Source organism: Bos mutus, chromosome 5 (assembly GCF_027580195.1).
Source record: "Bos mutus isolate GX-2022 chromosome 5, NWIPB_WYAK_1.1, whole genome shotgun sequence".
Classification (NCBI taxonomy): domain Eukaryota; kingdom Metazoa; phylum Chordata; class Mammalia; order Artiodactyla; family Bovidae; genus Bos; species Bos mutus.
The window spans coordinates 112,497,264-112,513,552 of record NC_091621.1 but is presented as its reverse complement, the minus strand read 5'-3'; the positions used below and the strand labels follow the sequence as shown (position 1 = coordinate 112,513,552).

At 38.9% G+C, this 16,289-nt stretch overlaps 1 protein-coding gene across 18 annotated transcripts in view; it reads left to right on the top strand.

Annotated features, from left to right (window-relative positions):
- WNK1 (WNK lysine deficient protein kinase 1) overlaps positions 1 to 16,289 on the top strand; it is a 129,407-nt gene that overhangs the window by 80,417 nt on the left and 32,701 nt on the right. For 16 of the 18 annotated variants that reach the window (XM_070371710.1, XM_070371707.1, XM_070371694.1 and 13 more), the window contains exons 5-9: positions 3,148 to 3,236; positions 5,044 to 5,263; positions 6,548 to 6,881; positions 7,630 to 7,817; positions 15,728 to 15,811. In XM_070371710.1, the coding sequence (XP_070227811.1) occupies positions 3,148 to 3,236; positions 5,044 to 5,263; positions 6,548 to 6,881; positions 7,630 to 7,817; positions 15,728 to 15,811 (915 nt within the window). The remainder of the gene's footprint in view (positions 1 to 3,147; positions 3,237 to 5,043; positions 5,264 to 6,547; positions 6,882 to 7,629; positions 7,818 to 15,727; positions 15,812 to 16,289) is intronic. The other 2 variants (XM_070371699.1, XM_070371697.1) reach the window with 1 other exon arrangement.

Below are 16,289 nucleotides of genomic sequence, written 5' to 3'. Positions count from 1 at the left end.
GTCTTAAATGGATATACATTAGCTGTTGAAGAAGTACTTGTGTGTAATGCAGAATAACAAGCCACCGTTTCATGTCAAAGAAACATTTTATGGCATTTCTGCCTGAAGAGAGGTCTTGTGAATCACAGCAGTGAGGAAGAGTGTTTCTGGAGTTGGCAGGTTGCTAGCTCTGGAAGGGTGAAGGGACAGGGTGCCAGTCTTTAACTTAGGTTTTCTTATGTGTAAAACATTAGCTCAATTTATATTCCTTAGTACTCTTTTCTGTTTTGTGTTCTTGAACCTCATTCAGAATAGATGAGCAAAACTTTGCTTGTGTTGGTCAGAACAGAACTGAAATAAGACTGTGTGGGGCTAAATCAGAGAGTATAGAAAAGAGGTGTCATTTGAAGGATTTTTAGACTCTTAAGTTAATCATCTTTTTTGAAATAAATTCAGGGAAAAAAGATGAAATATTATCATGAAAACATTTTCTTATTGTTCTGTCTGGTGCTTAAATCATGTTTTGGAATAATCTTAAATCAACTTTTTAATTTAAAAAATTATCAATTATTTAAAAAACAGTTCTCTTAGATAGAACAAGAAGCTTCTGAGTATGGTGCATCTTGTGTATTGAAACATGTGCTTGTTGATTTTAAGTGGCTTTCCATCAGGTGCCCCAGATGACTTCAGTAGGTCACATTCAAGGTCATTGACGTTTTATGCTTATTTTTCCTTTTTTTTGGGTCACTTTTAATATATAATTCCTATATATCCTTGCTTCTTTCCACATGATTCAGAATACCTCTGTTAGATATTTTGATATATATTTGGATAATCCTGACTTCTGGTGCTTGGTTAAATTTCTTCTTGTCTTTTTCATTGTTTCAGTGGGTGATGTCTGAATACAAGCTGCTGGACTGTCTCTGTTGTATTGGCTGTCTTAGTGCCTGCAGTGTTCTTTAAGGCAGCAGTAGCAGCTGAATATGGCAGTGGCGGTGGCAGTTGTACAGTAGTGATGCAGAGTTTTCTGTACCTGAATCTTGGCTATACTTTGAGAAAGCAGCTTACCCTAGTAGAGTCAGTGTGTTATATGATGCATAGTTGCTGGTTTTGCGACTGTGATCTGGTATCTCGGTTGTTCAACTCGCTTTTCTACCTGTAAATAGAAATTCCTGTTGTGAGTGTGTTTGTCTGCATAGGTCGGGTTAACAAGAGGATTGTTTTTAAGGATAACCAAAGCTGAAAGCATGTTCACTGTGGATCTTGGTGATGATTTTTCAAAGAGAATTGTATGCTTTCTTTTTAACTCTAAGCCTTATTACCTTTGGTGATTACTTTTGAAGTCAAAGGTGCCTTAGGTCAGCAAACTTAATAATCCAGAGCTTTCAACTTGGATAGTCACATATGATTCTAGTTCCCATGAATATAGTTAAACAGGTATTATCCCCCTTTGCTAGACAGGGAAACAAAGCTCAGAGCTGCTTCTGCTTGTCCAGCTCACGCCTAATTCAAGTCTTATGCTCTATCCTTTCATCTTTCCAGTATGCCTATGCTAAATTGAAATGGAGGAGTCTTAATATAGTCAGTATATGTGTGATTTATTAACTCAATATGTAGAGTTGCCAGAAGGTCAGACTCATTCCTCTAAAATGCGTGTGTTTATGGAAGTGGGAACATGTCTTCTAATCCTGTTCTATATCCTCTTTAACTTCTTTCCTATAACATTTGAAGTGTCCTTACATGAAAGGCCAGCTGTGTATTAGTGTCTAATTTTACCAAAGAAGAATCTTTCAGATAGTTTTCTGCCAATAGTGAGTGTTCTAGGAACTTATAATATACAGTATCTTATTTTATTTTTTTAAAAGTATTTTAGACTGTTCTTCCCATTATATTTATAATTGGCATCTTAAAAGTTTGCTTTTATGCTTTCACATGTTTGTTGTAAAAATTAAAAGCAAATATAAAAAATCTCCAGTGTTTCTGCTACCAGAGAACTTTTAGTGAGCATCATCCTTTAAAAAAAAAAAAAAAAAACAGTTCCTGTTTTCTTTAGCTTTAATTTAAAATACCATGCCATACCATACCAGCTTGCTCAATTAAAGCAGGCTTTTCCTTCAATGACATTGTTTTTTGTTTTTATTAGAATGATTATGTGAAGACAAGGACTGGTGGGGAAGACTTAGCTAGACTTGAAAAATAAGAAGATTGAGGAAAAATTCAAATAATATGTATTGTCACCGAGATATTAGATGATTAATTCTAGTCCCTGTCTCCTCCTTGCTGTGTGTTAGGTGGTCATAGACTTACTGTGCCTCTTGGAAAGTATATTGTGTTGCTACTTCAGCTCAGTCTGTGTGACTTAGAAGAGGCAGGAATAGATAATGAGATGTTCTTCTCCACACCACCTCTCAGACAGGAGTAGGTTGTTATTCTTCTATCTTATATACATTTTCCACACACCGCTGAAATTTTTGTTGGCAAAGAATTTACCTTTTGTGAAAATTCTTAAACTATTACAATGATGCTATTTAATATAATAGTGATGTTAAATTTTTTTCTGAAATTAATTAGAAAGTTTGTCTTTCAGATGTGTCTGATGTGTTGTCATTTTATGTTTTCATATGTACAAGACAGTTTGCTCTTCAGTTACTATACCAAACCAGTCTAAATTCTTCCCTTCTTACTGAGTTTGTTAAGGAGTACTGTAATGATAGAATACCTGCCAGACTAAGCGTGTGAATTCATGCCCACACATGGGTTCTCTGTTCAAAAGAGTTGCATGTTATGTTGATTAATGTGTTAGGGAACAAGGTTGAACAGAAGATCTTCTAACCAATTAGAACATTTGGGCTTTGTTTTAGCCAAAATTTCCATTACCTGAAACATAGCAAAAGATGCTAACGATAGTCTGCTTTTGTCACCAGCAATGTCGTGGCCATGGAAGTAAGTGACTCCACTTTCTTAACTATTCCCTATTGTTACCTTGGAGGGGCTAAATTGCTACTACCCAGCTTTGACCCTGCATGAACTAGATCCTGCAGGCAAACCAGGAAAAAGCCAGGATGGTGAGAAGGCAGTCTGGTAGAACCTTAGGAGGCAAGTTCAAATTCAAGTTCAAAGTCCCTGCCTTCATTGATGTGTTCCTGTTGCCATTTTTATGATTTTCAGGGGGTGAAGCCAGCCAGTTTTGACAAAGTAGCAATTCCTGAAGTGAAGGAAATTATTGAAGGATGCATACGGCAAAACAAAGATGAAAGGTAAGTTGCCTCTTTTGACCTGGATATTGCTTAAACAGAAACTTCAAGTATAATATGCTTTGAATAGAACCGTCAACCTAAGGTGTATGTAATACTTGACTTGTGGTTAGTTTCTCTGTTTATGTCTTGTAATATCTTTGAAAGTAAAGTTCTGTCCACTGGAGGTAGTATTCAGATTTAGTATACTGAAATATCGTAAAAATGTGGTTTGGTAGACTGAATATACCAGAACCACCTTAAATGTAGCTTCTACATTCGATAAGAGCTACTTACTTATAGCATCTACCTGATTTGTAAAACTCACTAGGTCCTATCCTGATACAGTAGATCTCTTCCTTAGCTGTTTACCAGTTAAATTCTAAAGATGAAGTAAAATTTTGGCTCTTTAAAATCAACTCAGCTATGTTGGTCTTGATTTACTGTTGCTATGCCAGAATTGAAGAAGAGCAAAATGTCAAAATTCCTTTGAGTAAGAAGAGACAACTTCACCCAGAGCTTGGGAGGAGATCTGGCTTAGTCATTATGCTAACAGAGGGCTTTTCTCAGAGGAGTGGCAAGTATCTGATCTGCCATATAGCTGATTCATCACCCGTTAGGCATGGCAAAGGTCCAGTGTCTGTTTTTGAAAAATAATCTACCTTCAACCATCCCCGTCACTCTCCACAGAAGAAAAAGTAGACGCACTAGTACAAAGTGTAAATTGAACATAATCTACCTCTTGAAGAATGTGAGTGATCAGGTATTTCAGCCAAATTAAAGAATTCCATATCTTCACTTCTCCAGTCTCATATTCTTTTCATAACTTTGTTATTTGGAAGAGCTTAATAAGATCTTGATCTTTAAGGCTTTTTAGTAGAAATTTAGTTTGGGTTTCTGTTTTTATATACACTGATTGAAAAGGAGACGCCTTAATCTCTTGAAGAACATTTTTTTAAAAAACCATAAAGGAATATTTGTCTCCAGTCATAGAATGTGGTCCTCTTGTTTCTTGTCTGGATGGAACAGTTTACTAGATTACTGGTATTCTGAGACCATTTATCTAGAGAAAACTGTTCATAATCAGACTTCTGCTTGCCTAGTACACTAGGTGCTGAACCGAGAATTGAGAGGATTTATTGTGTAAAGAAAAATTGCTGTATTAGAAGGTAATGTACTATAGAAATAAAAGGTTTTTGAGTTTTGATTCCATGATTTATGACTTTTATAACTGAGCAAGATGGTCAGTCTCTCTCAGAATCCATCTATTTCCTGCTGATCAGGAAATGATATCTCATTGGATACCAGAAATCAGATGAGATCACATATACAAGACTTTGGTTAACTATTAAAATAAGCAGTATATAACACATTTAAAAATATAACTTCCAGGGAGAGTAGCACTTACATATATACACTACCATGTGTGAAATAGGTACCTACTAGGAAAAGTGTATGGCACAGGGAATCCAGCTGGGTTCTCTGTGATGACCTAGAGGGGTAGGAGGCTCAAGAGGGAAGGGGCTGTATGTGTACATATAGCTGATTCACTTTGTTGTACAGCAGAAACTAACACAATGTTTTAAGACAATTATACTCCAGTAATAAAAAGTATCACTTTCAGCCCTTATTCATAAATGAGATTGTTTTGATCTTCCATAACTTGAATAAAACTGTAATCAATGCTTAAATGAAGCAGTATAGAAATGAATTAGAAAATTCCTGTTCTTTTTGTAGTCCTTTTTCATTATTCTAAACATAACATATTTGAGAATTATCTTTTAAATCTAATGGCATTTTGTTTTTTGTTTCTTTCCCTTCTCTTTTGAAGATACTCTATCAAAGACCTTTTGAACCATGCCTTCTTCCAGGAGGAAACAGGGGTACGGGTAGAATTAGCAGAAGAAGATGATGGAGAAAAGATAGCCATTAAATTATGGCTACGTATTGAAGATATTAAGAAACTAAAGGGGAAATACAAAGACAATGAAGCTATCGAGTTTTCCTTTGACTTGGAGAAAGATGTGCCAGAAGACGTTGCTCAAGAAATGGTAAATTAACACTGATCAAGCCATTTAAATTTTATGTTGATTTATATACGTTGATACTATTGATCAGAAAAGCAATTTATGAAGCAGTGTGTATGTCATATTCTATTGATAAAAAATTACATTAATGGTCCCAAGATTTATTCTTATTTTAGGAGACATGTATATGCATAGTTATGTATAGTGGTAGGTGGATGGACAGACAGGCAGGCAGGCAGATACACAGAGAGGGAATGAACTGGAGGACATTTTGAAGTCATTTTCAAAGTCTGTAAGGTTGACTGACTTCTAATTAGTGTAACCTATTTAGTTAGAATAAAAAATTGTTTTGCATATTGATACATTAGCCTTTGGTCAGTCATCTGGGTAATAAACCCAATAAGCAGATCACACATTGTTTTTACGTCAAAGAAAATCTTCAGGATAGATCATTAGTAGGCAGCTTTGGCCAGTCGTTTTCAAGGAAACGCTTTGCCAAGCTTAGGCTTTCCATGGTGCCTTAATAGCCATTTACTGCGCAGAGATGCAGACAGTCTCTGCCCAAATGTGTCAGAGCCATTCAGTACTTATATCTGAGAAGCAGTCAGCATGAGAGAGGTACTTATTTTTAATTGTCAGGTTTTTATATTATTTGAGTTTTTATTTTTAACCTTCATATATTTACCACAGTTATTTTGTTTGGTTAAGTGGTTGTCTAGTGAAAAGATGGTAAAGCGTCTGCCCACAGTGCCGGAGACCTGGGTTCAATCCCTGCATCGGGAAGATCCCCTGGAGAAGGAAATGGCAACCCACTCCAGTACTCTTGCCTAGAAAATTCCATGGATGGAGGAGCCTGGTGGGCTGCAGTCTGTGGGGTCGCAAAGAGTCAGGCACGACTGGGCGACTTCACTTTCTTTTCTTTTCTTTCTTTTCTAGTGAAAAGAAGTAAAAGCGACACAGGTTCATACTGACGGTTATGTGTGAGTGGGAATTGAGGATAGTAAATGAGCCTTTTGGTTTTACCACTTGGATGCTTAGGTTCCCTGTTGATTTGTTATAATTAGTGAAGGTACATGTACTTCATGAGTTTGTATAAAGATAACAGCATCTACTCCATGAGTATCTGCAAAAACGGTGGGCAAGTGCATAGTGCAGACCAGTGGTTTCACTGTTTGGTAAAGGTCAGTCCTCGGACAATTCTTTCTCTCTCTCCTTCTCTGTTTTCCTTTCCCCAAAGGCTGTTGTTTGTGTTTGGTTTGTTTTCTTTTGCTATCCTGCTGCTTCCTGATGTACCCTTTCATCCTGTAGGTAGATTCTGGGTATGTCTGTGAAGGTGATCACAAGACCATGGCAAAAGCCATCAAAGATAGAGTGTCGTTAATTAAGAGAAAACGAGAACAGCGTCAATTAGTGCGGGAGGAGCAAGAAAAAAGAAAGCAGGAGGAGAGCAGCTTCAAGCAGCAGGTGGAGCAGCAGCCCAGCACTGCCCAGGCCGGAGTCCAGCAGCCCCCTGCCACCAGCACTGGTGGACCCGCTGCCTCTGCTGCGTCTGCGTCCGTCTCCACGCAGGTAGAGCCAGAAGAGCCTGAGGCCGACCAGCACCAGCAGCTGCAGTACCAGCAGCCTGGTGTGTCTGTGATATGTGAGTATCAGGGGCCCAGTGAGGTTGCTAGGCACGCTCTTACCTGACGCTCTGTCTTCCTGATCATCGTTTTGCACTGGCCTCTTGGTTTTGAATTGTAAATCTAACATATAAAAAAGAGGTTTGAAATGGTTTCTGTCTCTGTTTCCTTTTGGTTCTTACGTTCACATCTAATAGCATAGAAGAATGGGACAGTGGAGAAATGGGATTAGGATGTGAGAAATTCTGCAGGTTCCAGCATCTTGGATGTTCTATTTGTAGATTCCTACCTTTTACAATTTCTTAATAGTGAAATGTGACAGGTTTATCTTAGCTACTTAATATTGAACTGCTTAAACTGATTTCAGCTCTTTTAGCAAAGCTGAATAACGTATAAACTAGAAATTAATGAGGCTACTAGTTAACTAATTAGAACCCGCTGGTCTCCATGGTTCAGACTTTGGAAGCTGTGTCAAACTTCAGGCCTATTAACAGCTGTTCTGTTTTATTCCCCCTTGTTCATCAGGTGGTAAATTCTGTGATGGCCAGGGGATTTTTTTTTTTTTTTTTTAAGATGAAACTTTTCTACATGGATTCCTCCATTAAACAAAGAAATCTACTTATTAAAACTAGTCATTCTTTATTTAGTTCAGGTCTGTGCAAAGATAAGACCAATTAACTCTAAAATCAGGGGTTTGTGATGCGAAAATGTGAATCTCCTTTTCATGATTTGTCTCTCTGTCTTGTATTTTGGCAACTTCTCCTTCAGCTGACGGGACGGTTGACAGTGGTCAGGGGTCTTCGGTCTTCACGGAATCTCGAGTCAGCAGCCAACAGACAGTTTCGTACGGGTCCCAGCATGAGCAGGCACCTTCCACTGGCACCCTCCCAGGGCACACAGCATCTGTTGTCCAAACGCAGGCTCAGCCCCATGCGGTATATCCACCCTCAAGTTTGGTGAGTAACTGCGCAAGAGCGCGCACGCCTGTAACATGCTCAGGGCACACTCTGCCGCTGAATGAGTGACAGCACGAGTCCAAAGTGAAAAGTACAAGTGGTGCCTTTCCAGAAGAGGCAGGTTATTTATTATAGAGTGCTTCGGAGTGGTTCAGGCAGGGTGGGATACATGCATTACTCTGTGAAGACACTGTTCACAGGATTTAAACTAATCAGCATTTGATTAAAGATCATGCTCTCTAGCACTTTAAAGTTGAAACTGTTCAAAGCAATGTAAGTTAGACATACAAATGGTTTGGGGGTGGGGGGCAAGGAGAGTTTTTCAAGTTACTTGAAAGAATTACTAAGTATTTTCTGTAAGATGTCTTATTGTGTAAAACACAGGTAAGACCTTCAAACCATTATAGAATGCTGCATGTGAGTACACCAGAGAAAAGGAATGACCATTTAATTTAGCGCTTGTGTTTAATCATCAGTTGCTATGCGTGTTCTTGCCTTAAAGTCTGTGTTGGACACAAGTTCCTTCCCCAGTATATGTTCATTTGCTTCTCCCCTTTATTTTGGTATCTGTTTTATGACTGATTTATTTTCAGATTTAATTTGTAGCAATTATATCCTGATGTATATATTGTACATTTGTACCTCTGCATATATACACATACACACACACACATTACTACCCATGTTTTACGTTAGCCACTCTTGCTTCTCATACAGAGACTGTTCAAATAGACCAGTAGATAATACCCCATTTCTTTGGTCAACCTTCCATGAAGTCTTCAGAAGTGAACAAGATGCATCTTCTGCCTCAGGACGGAATTGAGAATAACTGGTCACTACAGTGCTCTTGTTTAGTGAGATCTTTAGGCAGATAGATTGCCCCTCTGTCTCAGAAACTTTTAATCTGGATTTGTGGAACTCTTGTTCTTCATTGAATGAAACTCTTTTCTCTGGTAAGAAAATACTTCTGCTTGTTCTGGTCTCTTACCCTACAGCTGGAATAAAAGATGTTTGCTTGTTTGAGAGTCCGTTAGTTAGTTCTGCATTGGCTACATCTTAAGATGAACAGCCACAATTACAGAAAGAAAACTTCCAGTTGTAATAGCAATCTACTTCTCTGACCTTTAAAATAAGTAGGTAGGGAAGAACAGCTTTATACAGACTGTACAAGTGTATTTCTGTGGTGTAACAAATATTATTTGTCAGCATTTCTTATCAGTTTCTACTCTAGTTGATTTCTTCTGGATCATCATAACTATAGATTTTTTTTAAAACTTTTTAATCTCTTGGCTTCCTGCATCACAGGATATGAACTTTGGGTCTCTATTTAGAAATGGAAAAGGATTGACCATTTATGAAGATGCTAAATATTTAAGCCACAAATATAGCTATATTTATTAATGTTCTAAAAGCACACCATTAATGAAATGAAAAAAGGCAAACATTCCTGCCTTTTAATGATAATATTCTATGGAAGTGTCATGAAGAATTACTAAATACTGAGGATTTTTCAAAGCTTTTGTAATCAGTCCTAATTCCAGGAAGTATTTACCATGGCTTGCAATAGCATATCGATTACGAGTAAAATTTAAAAATACAAGAGAAGCAAGAGTGGGGGAAAAATTAATTAATTAAACAGCTCACAGTTTCTAAAAGGAAATAACAGACATGCTCAGGACAGCCTTAGAGCTTTAGATTTGCTGCTTTGTAGCTATATTGAAATCTTAAGATGCTTTAAACTTTTAAACCAAAGTTGAACCTCTGATATGGCTGAAAAAAATTTAACGTTATTCTTTAGAGATTCACAGTTTAGATATTTTTCCATTGACTACATTAGTAAAAATACAGAATATTTCCCGTACCTATTACGAATTATGTCTAGAAAACTAATGCTTTTCCTGGAATATGACTTTTAGCTTTATAGACAGATAGGCAAATGTGATAAACTATTCTATCGGCCAGCAACTTTTTGTCTACTGCCTTCTAAAATCGGATTGAGAAATCTTGTATGTCTGAGGTTCCCAGAGCTCCAACAGAGCAATCCAGTCTTAAGATCTTCTGCATCTTATAATGTGCATTAAACTGATAGAATTTATTAACAAGTTTGCAGAGACTGCAAGCCAGTACTCATCGTTTTCCCAGTCTGTTCTGCTGCCTCAGTTGGTCATTCTTATTCATACACTCATAACAATTAATGTTATTTCAGAATGTTTAGGAAGGTACTTGATCATTATTTTGGTGGTTAATTTTAAAAAACCTGTATTTGACCAACAGTGTAGAGAGAATAGTATGGTCTGCCAAGTGTGCTTTGTGGAATTCTGTCTCCTCAGAAAATGACTTCGTGGAATGGGGGGAGGATGGAACATTTCTTTATGTCAGCTGTGCCCTGTTACCATTGTACATTTTGTTTTGTTTTCAGAGTGCTGTGTTTTTCACGTGTGTGTTTGTTTTCTGTTTAGCCTCGTCGTGGCCGTAGCATGTCGGTTTGTGTCCCCCATCTTCCTGCTGTCCCCTCTCTGTCCCGCATCTCTCCCAGTGCTCCTTCCACCCCACCACCAGTGCTGTCCGCACCTCTTTCTCCTTCCCTCCTCCGGACTGCCCCCGAGGAAACTTTTGCCGAAAAGCTTTCTAAAGCATTGGAGAGGGTCCTGCCTATGTACTCTGCCTCTCAGCGCAAGTGCCGACGCTCCAGCCTGCCTTCCCTCTTTGTCAGTGCTGTATGTAACATCAACTTCCTGACAGATGAACATTTATCACCAATGAATACATCCAGGCATCAGGAGTTGTAATAACGATTAAAAAGCAGGACTGAACTTAGTACATTTTTAGGAAATAGGTTTTTCCTGTAATTTGTTATAAGGCTGTAATGGGGAGAAAAGCAAGGAGGCAATCAGAGAGAATGCTTATAACACCCTTGGCACATAGCAGTTTGTGAGCAGCAAAATTTAGCCTTTATTATAATCTCCTATCCCCTACCAGTGTATTAAACTCCTTGCATTTTCACATTTTACCAAAGAGTATGTGTGTTATTTAATTTTAAACTCATTGGCTTTTTCGAAAGCAAACTTTCTCTTTATCAAAAATTACTGAAATATGTTTTCACTTTGTTCCAGAGAGATACCAATAATGCTGCATTTTTTCCCATAGTCAGTGAGGAATAATTGAAGAGAGAAAGTTGCTTTTAATTTGTTACCTATTTAAAATGAGGGATCAACAAACTAAAAGGCCGCATAATGTTCCCTCTTGGCAAGTTTTTTTTTTTTAGATTGAATAATGGACCTTGACTCTGGCAGTACGTTAGATGCACGCAAAATACATGCAGTTTGCTTTGGCCCATTAATGTCTATAGATGTGTTTATCTGTTAAGGTTATTTCAAACACTGTGGGACTTTGCTGCTGCTTTTCCAGATAGAGGGTTTGGTTAGCATTCTGATCTAGGAATCCCAAAACCTTCAGATTTGTACTTAGGACAGTGATTAACTGTATAGTGTCTTGTGGCCTCGGAATACTCTTGAATAAACAACAATAAACCAGAGCATTCCGATTCAAAATAGAAACCTCATTTTAACTGTTGTGAAGAAGTAACAGTGGAGCCGTTTTCCGATTTTGATAGGATCTTTCCTATTGAAAGAGTGAAACTGATCTATCCTTTAAAAAAGGGCCCGTGAAAGTGAATTATTACAGTGTGTACCATTTGCATTTGACAGGGTACAATTCTCATTTTTAGAGTGTTTAACCTAGAACTGCTTCTATGACCAAAAAATGCTGTCAAATCAAGTTGGCTATTTACATTACCCTTTTCACCTGATTTGAACAGCAAATTAGTCGACCCTTAAACTGGTATCAGAAAAGTGGGCATTCAGTGGTTTGGCATCTGTAACATGTTTCATGTAATAAAACTAACTGCATATGGTTTGGGGCAGACGGGGAAAGACATGATGGTCACCAGCCAAGCTGGTGATTTCTTCTGATTTCTAGAAATCTCTTCTGATTTCTGGTTAGAAGACATGACATTAGTTAATCAGAAATGAACCCTGGAGCCTCTTAACATAGCAGAAGACAATAAGGCTTCAGGGTAGGAAGATTTGGTACAGTCATAGGTGAGCATGTTACTTGTGGGTAAAAGCAGAATAGTCACTAGGAAGGTTAAATTCTTCTTTTCCTTTGAGGAGGGGAGCATTGTGGAAAAGCAGCTCTTATCTAATGCAAAGATCCCCACAGAATAGTTTTATTGACCCTGGATGTATTTAATGGGTTTTTACTATGCACATAATTTCCAAAAGCATTGTATTTCTTTATTAATTATAAATTTGGTGTAACCGTTTTGTAGGGTTACACAGAGCTGCCCAGTTGTGCATGTCTGATGTAATTTCACATATGAATGTATGAATTACTTGTCTTATTCATGTTGATACAGCCTCAGTCCATGGCGCATCCGCGTGGGGGGACCCCAACATACCCAGAATCACAGATATTTTTCCCAACTATTCATGAACGTCCAGTTTCTTTTTCACCACCTCCCACCTGTCCACCGAAGGTGGCCATTGCCCAGCGGCGTAAGAGCACCTCCTTCTTGGAAGCCCAAACTCACCAGTTCCAACCCCTGCTGAGGACTGTCGGGCAGAGTCTTCTTCCACCTGGTGGCAGCCCACCTAACTGGACTCCAGAGACTGTAGTCATGTGGGGCACTGCAGCCAGTAGAGTTGCTGGAGAGCTGTGTGAGGTGCAGGCCCATCCTGTGTTCGAGCCAGCTCCAGTTTACAGTGACTACAGAGCTGGACTGATGCTTCCAGAAGAAGCTCACTACTTCCTCCCTCCAGAAGCAGTGTATCTAGCCGGGGTACATTACCAGGCCCAGGTGGCAGAACAGTTTGAGGGTTTTCCATACAGCTCACCAGTCCTGTCAAGTCCTATGAAGCAGACACCTGAGCAGAAGCCAGTGCACGGGGGCCCCACCTCCAGTTCTGTCTTTGAATTTCCATCGGGACAGGCTTTCCTGGTAGGACACCTCCAGAATGTAAGATTAGATTCGGGACTGAGCCCAGGCTCTCCCCAGTCTAGCGTTTCTGCACCTATCAGTACAGATGCCACACGCTTGAAGTTTCACCCTGTCTTTGTTCCTCATTCTGCACCTGCTGTGTTAACTCATAACAACGAGAGCAGAAGCAGTTGTGTGTTTGAGTTTCACGTTCATACTCCAAGCTCCTCTTCAGGAGAAGGAGGGGGAGGAGTTTTACCTCAGCGCATTTACCGAAATCGGCAGGTTGCTGTGGACTCGAACCAGGAAGAACCACCTCCTCAACCTGCAGGACTACACAGCCGCCTGCAGCCTGTGACTGAAGAACAGCAGATGCCCCAGGCCCCAGAGTTGACCATCTCTGTGGTGGAGCCCACCGGACAGACCTGGCCCATAGGAAGCCCAGAGTACTCCAGTGATTCCTCCCAGGTCACTTCTTCAGACCCCAGTGAATTTCAGTCACCTCCCCCTACAGGGGGAGCAGCTGCTCCTTTTGGCTCTGACATCTCATTACCCTTTATCCGCGTGCCTCAGACAGTGTTACAAGAATCCCCACTCTTCTTCTGTTTCCCCCAAGGAGCCACCTCTCCGCAGGTTTTATCCGCCTCATTTTCTTCAGGAGGATCTGCACTCCATCCACAGGTTATAGGAAAACTTCACGGTTCTTTTACACTACCCTGCTGTGACAGTTACATTTAAGTTTTCTGTCCCTCTTTTCCATTCATCAGGGATATTGTTTAATTTATTGTGGAGTTTCTCCATTGAGCGGGAAGGGTGATTTTAAACTACTTGTATTTAAGACCAAAATTTGAGACCGAAGCGGCTTGATTGACCTATAATGTGTACAAACCCTTGGAAAAAAGAACACAAAAACTTAGAATTTTAATTACTTGTCAGAATCAGTTATTTCTGTCCAGTAACGTATTGGGTTGGCCAGAAAGTTAATTCGAGTTTTTCTGTATGATGGTATGTGAAAACCCGAACAAACTTTTTGGTCAGCTCAATAGAATGGATGGAGTTTTCAGCTAGTTGTGAACGTGTTAGTGTCTATAAAGTTGACAGAGCATTGATTATTTACAAACAGTACTGTAAAGTGTTTCTTTCTCCCTAGAAACAAACATGGCTAGTTTTTAAAACTTGGAGATAATTTTTTTCCCCCTAAAATGAGAAGAATGGAAAATAGGGAATTTTTTTTTTTGAAGTAGTATTAGGAATATATAGAATTTCCACTAATATGAAAGGATCTTAAAAGACAGGAAACACCTTAGGAATTTGTCTTAACAAATGAAGATGCCCTTTAAAAATGGCATCCAACAAGTCACAATGTATTATATGTTCAAATAAAATGTTTATCCATAAAGTTGACTAATTCTAATTTTTAGTAACTAAATTAGAATCTAGTATGGGTAATGGGGCTTTTGTCTTAAGAATTTGTGATACATATGTTGCAAGGTAAGGAACATGAGATATCTCGGTTCTTAGATTTTTCCTCAACAGATTAAATTCTGTTTATGTATGTGGACGTATGCAGCCTCTTGCAACTAAAGACAAAGTGATGGACATAGTAGGATTCAAGAAGTGGAATCAGTATTGACTGTTTTATATATTCCCTTGATGCATTTTGTCCAATGTATAAGTCTTATGTAGGAGACTATGCAGTTAATTAGGAAACTTTTAAGTTACGTATTCAGGATGTTATTTGGATGTTTTAAGTGATCTCACTCTTATATAAATTACTGTATGTTCTTCATACTTTCTTCCTGTGTTCTTCCCTCATCTGAGGCAAAAGTATCCCCCAAAATATACATCAAATACTAGTTACCTAGAGCAGTACTAAGAAGCAGAAAGATTCAGAGCTTGGAAATTTGTGCTGCGTGCACATGCAGTGTGATAAGCTCACGTTAACACACTGGTTGTCAGCTCTGCTCTAGATGTGCGCACTGCCACTTTGACTCTGTGAACTTCCAGAATGAAATTTTAAACATCAGGTAGTCTACAGGAAAGGTGCAGCAGGAGTGTATGCTCAGGTGGCTAAGATGCAGTTGGACTGGATGTCCTATCCAAGTAGGCTCCAAAGAAGTGCCTCTGAACTGAGATGGACAGCAGAGGTGGGGCTTCTCGTCTTCATAACTCACCTCTGCCAAGTTCTTCTTTCAACTCTCACCTTCTTGTTTAACTTCTTCTAGGTGAGAGTTTCTCAGTTTCACCCTGATTGACATTTTAGATTAGGTGATTCTTAGTTGTGGGGGCTATTCTGTGCATTTGTTGGATGTTAACAGCATCTGTGGCCTCTACTCACTAAATACCAGGAGCAGCTACCTCTCCCAGCTGTGCCAACCAAAAACACGTCCAGATATTGCCGAATGTCCCTGGGAAGGGTGTAGGGTACCCAAAGTGGCCCTGGTTGAGAACCATTGCTCTAGGTACTTGGCAGTAGTAGTAACAGGTTTTTGTTTTTTACATTTTTGACAAAAGTCACTATATCACTATAAGAAATAGCAAAAGGAACCAAAGTCACATTATCTAAATACCCCCTTTTCTTTGTTCAGATAGGTTTTTCAAATTGATAGTCTGGTTACTTTTTTCCTGATTTTCAGTAACAATTTTATTACAAATCTTACTATTTTGGTAAAAATTATAGCCTGAGCAGTGGGATAGGTTAGGTTTTAACCATCAGTGGTTTTTGCATGGTATGTTCTATAATATGATCCTTCTCTACCCTTCTCTTTAAAAACCTGCCCCAGCCATCTCTCCCTCCATACTTGATCAAGCTAATGTTTCATCTTGCTCAGGCAGACTCTCAGGAACTCATATGTTTATTGCAGAACCCTGACCTCTGTGCATGGGTACCTTTGGGCTGCTCTAATTTTTTGTATTCACTTCTTTCCTTCAGGCACAGGGGCAGAGCCAGGGTCAGCCATCTTCAAGTAGTTTAACAGGGGTTCCATCCTCCCAACCCATGCAGCATTCTCAGCAGGTGAGAGCAACTCATTGCTGCGCTTTATCCAGAACCCTGTTTACATCTTTCATGAATTGGGTTCCTGATGTAAGTGGCTTGCTAAGTTTTTGAAAGGAAAATCGAGAAACATAACATTTCTTGTCTTCGGTAACATTTTAAAGAATCTTTTGTTTAATGTATTTTTGAATAGTCTATTAGATTAGACACATTAAAATTCAAAAGAATTTTTCCTGAAATAATTTATGTGCCTTCTTAAACAGATGATTCTATGCTGTTTTAACAATGTGGTTGACCCTTGAGCAACACGGGGGGTTAGGGGCACAGGCCTTCTGTTCAGTTGAAAATCTGTGTAACTTTATAGTAGGTCTTCCCTATTCATGGTTACATATCCATGGATTCATTAATCTTGGATTGTATAGTACTGAAAGAAATTCACGTATAAGTGAATCCGTGCCATTCTAATCCATGTTATTCAAGGATCAACTCTACACAGAAT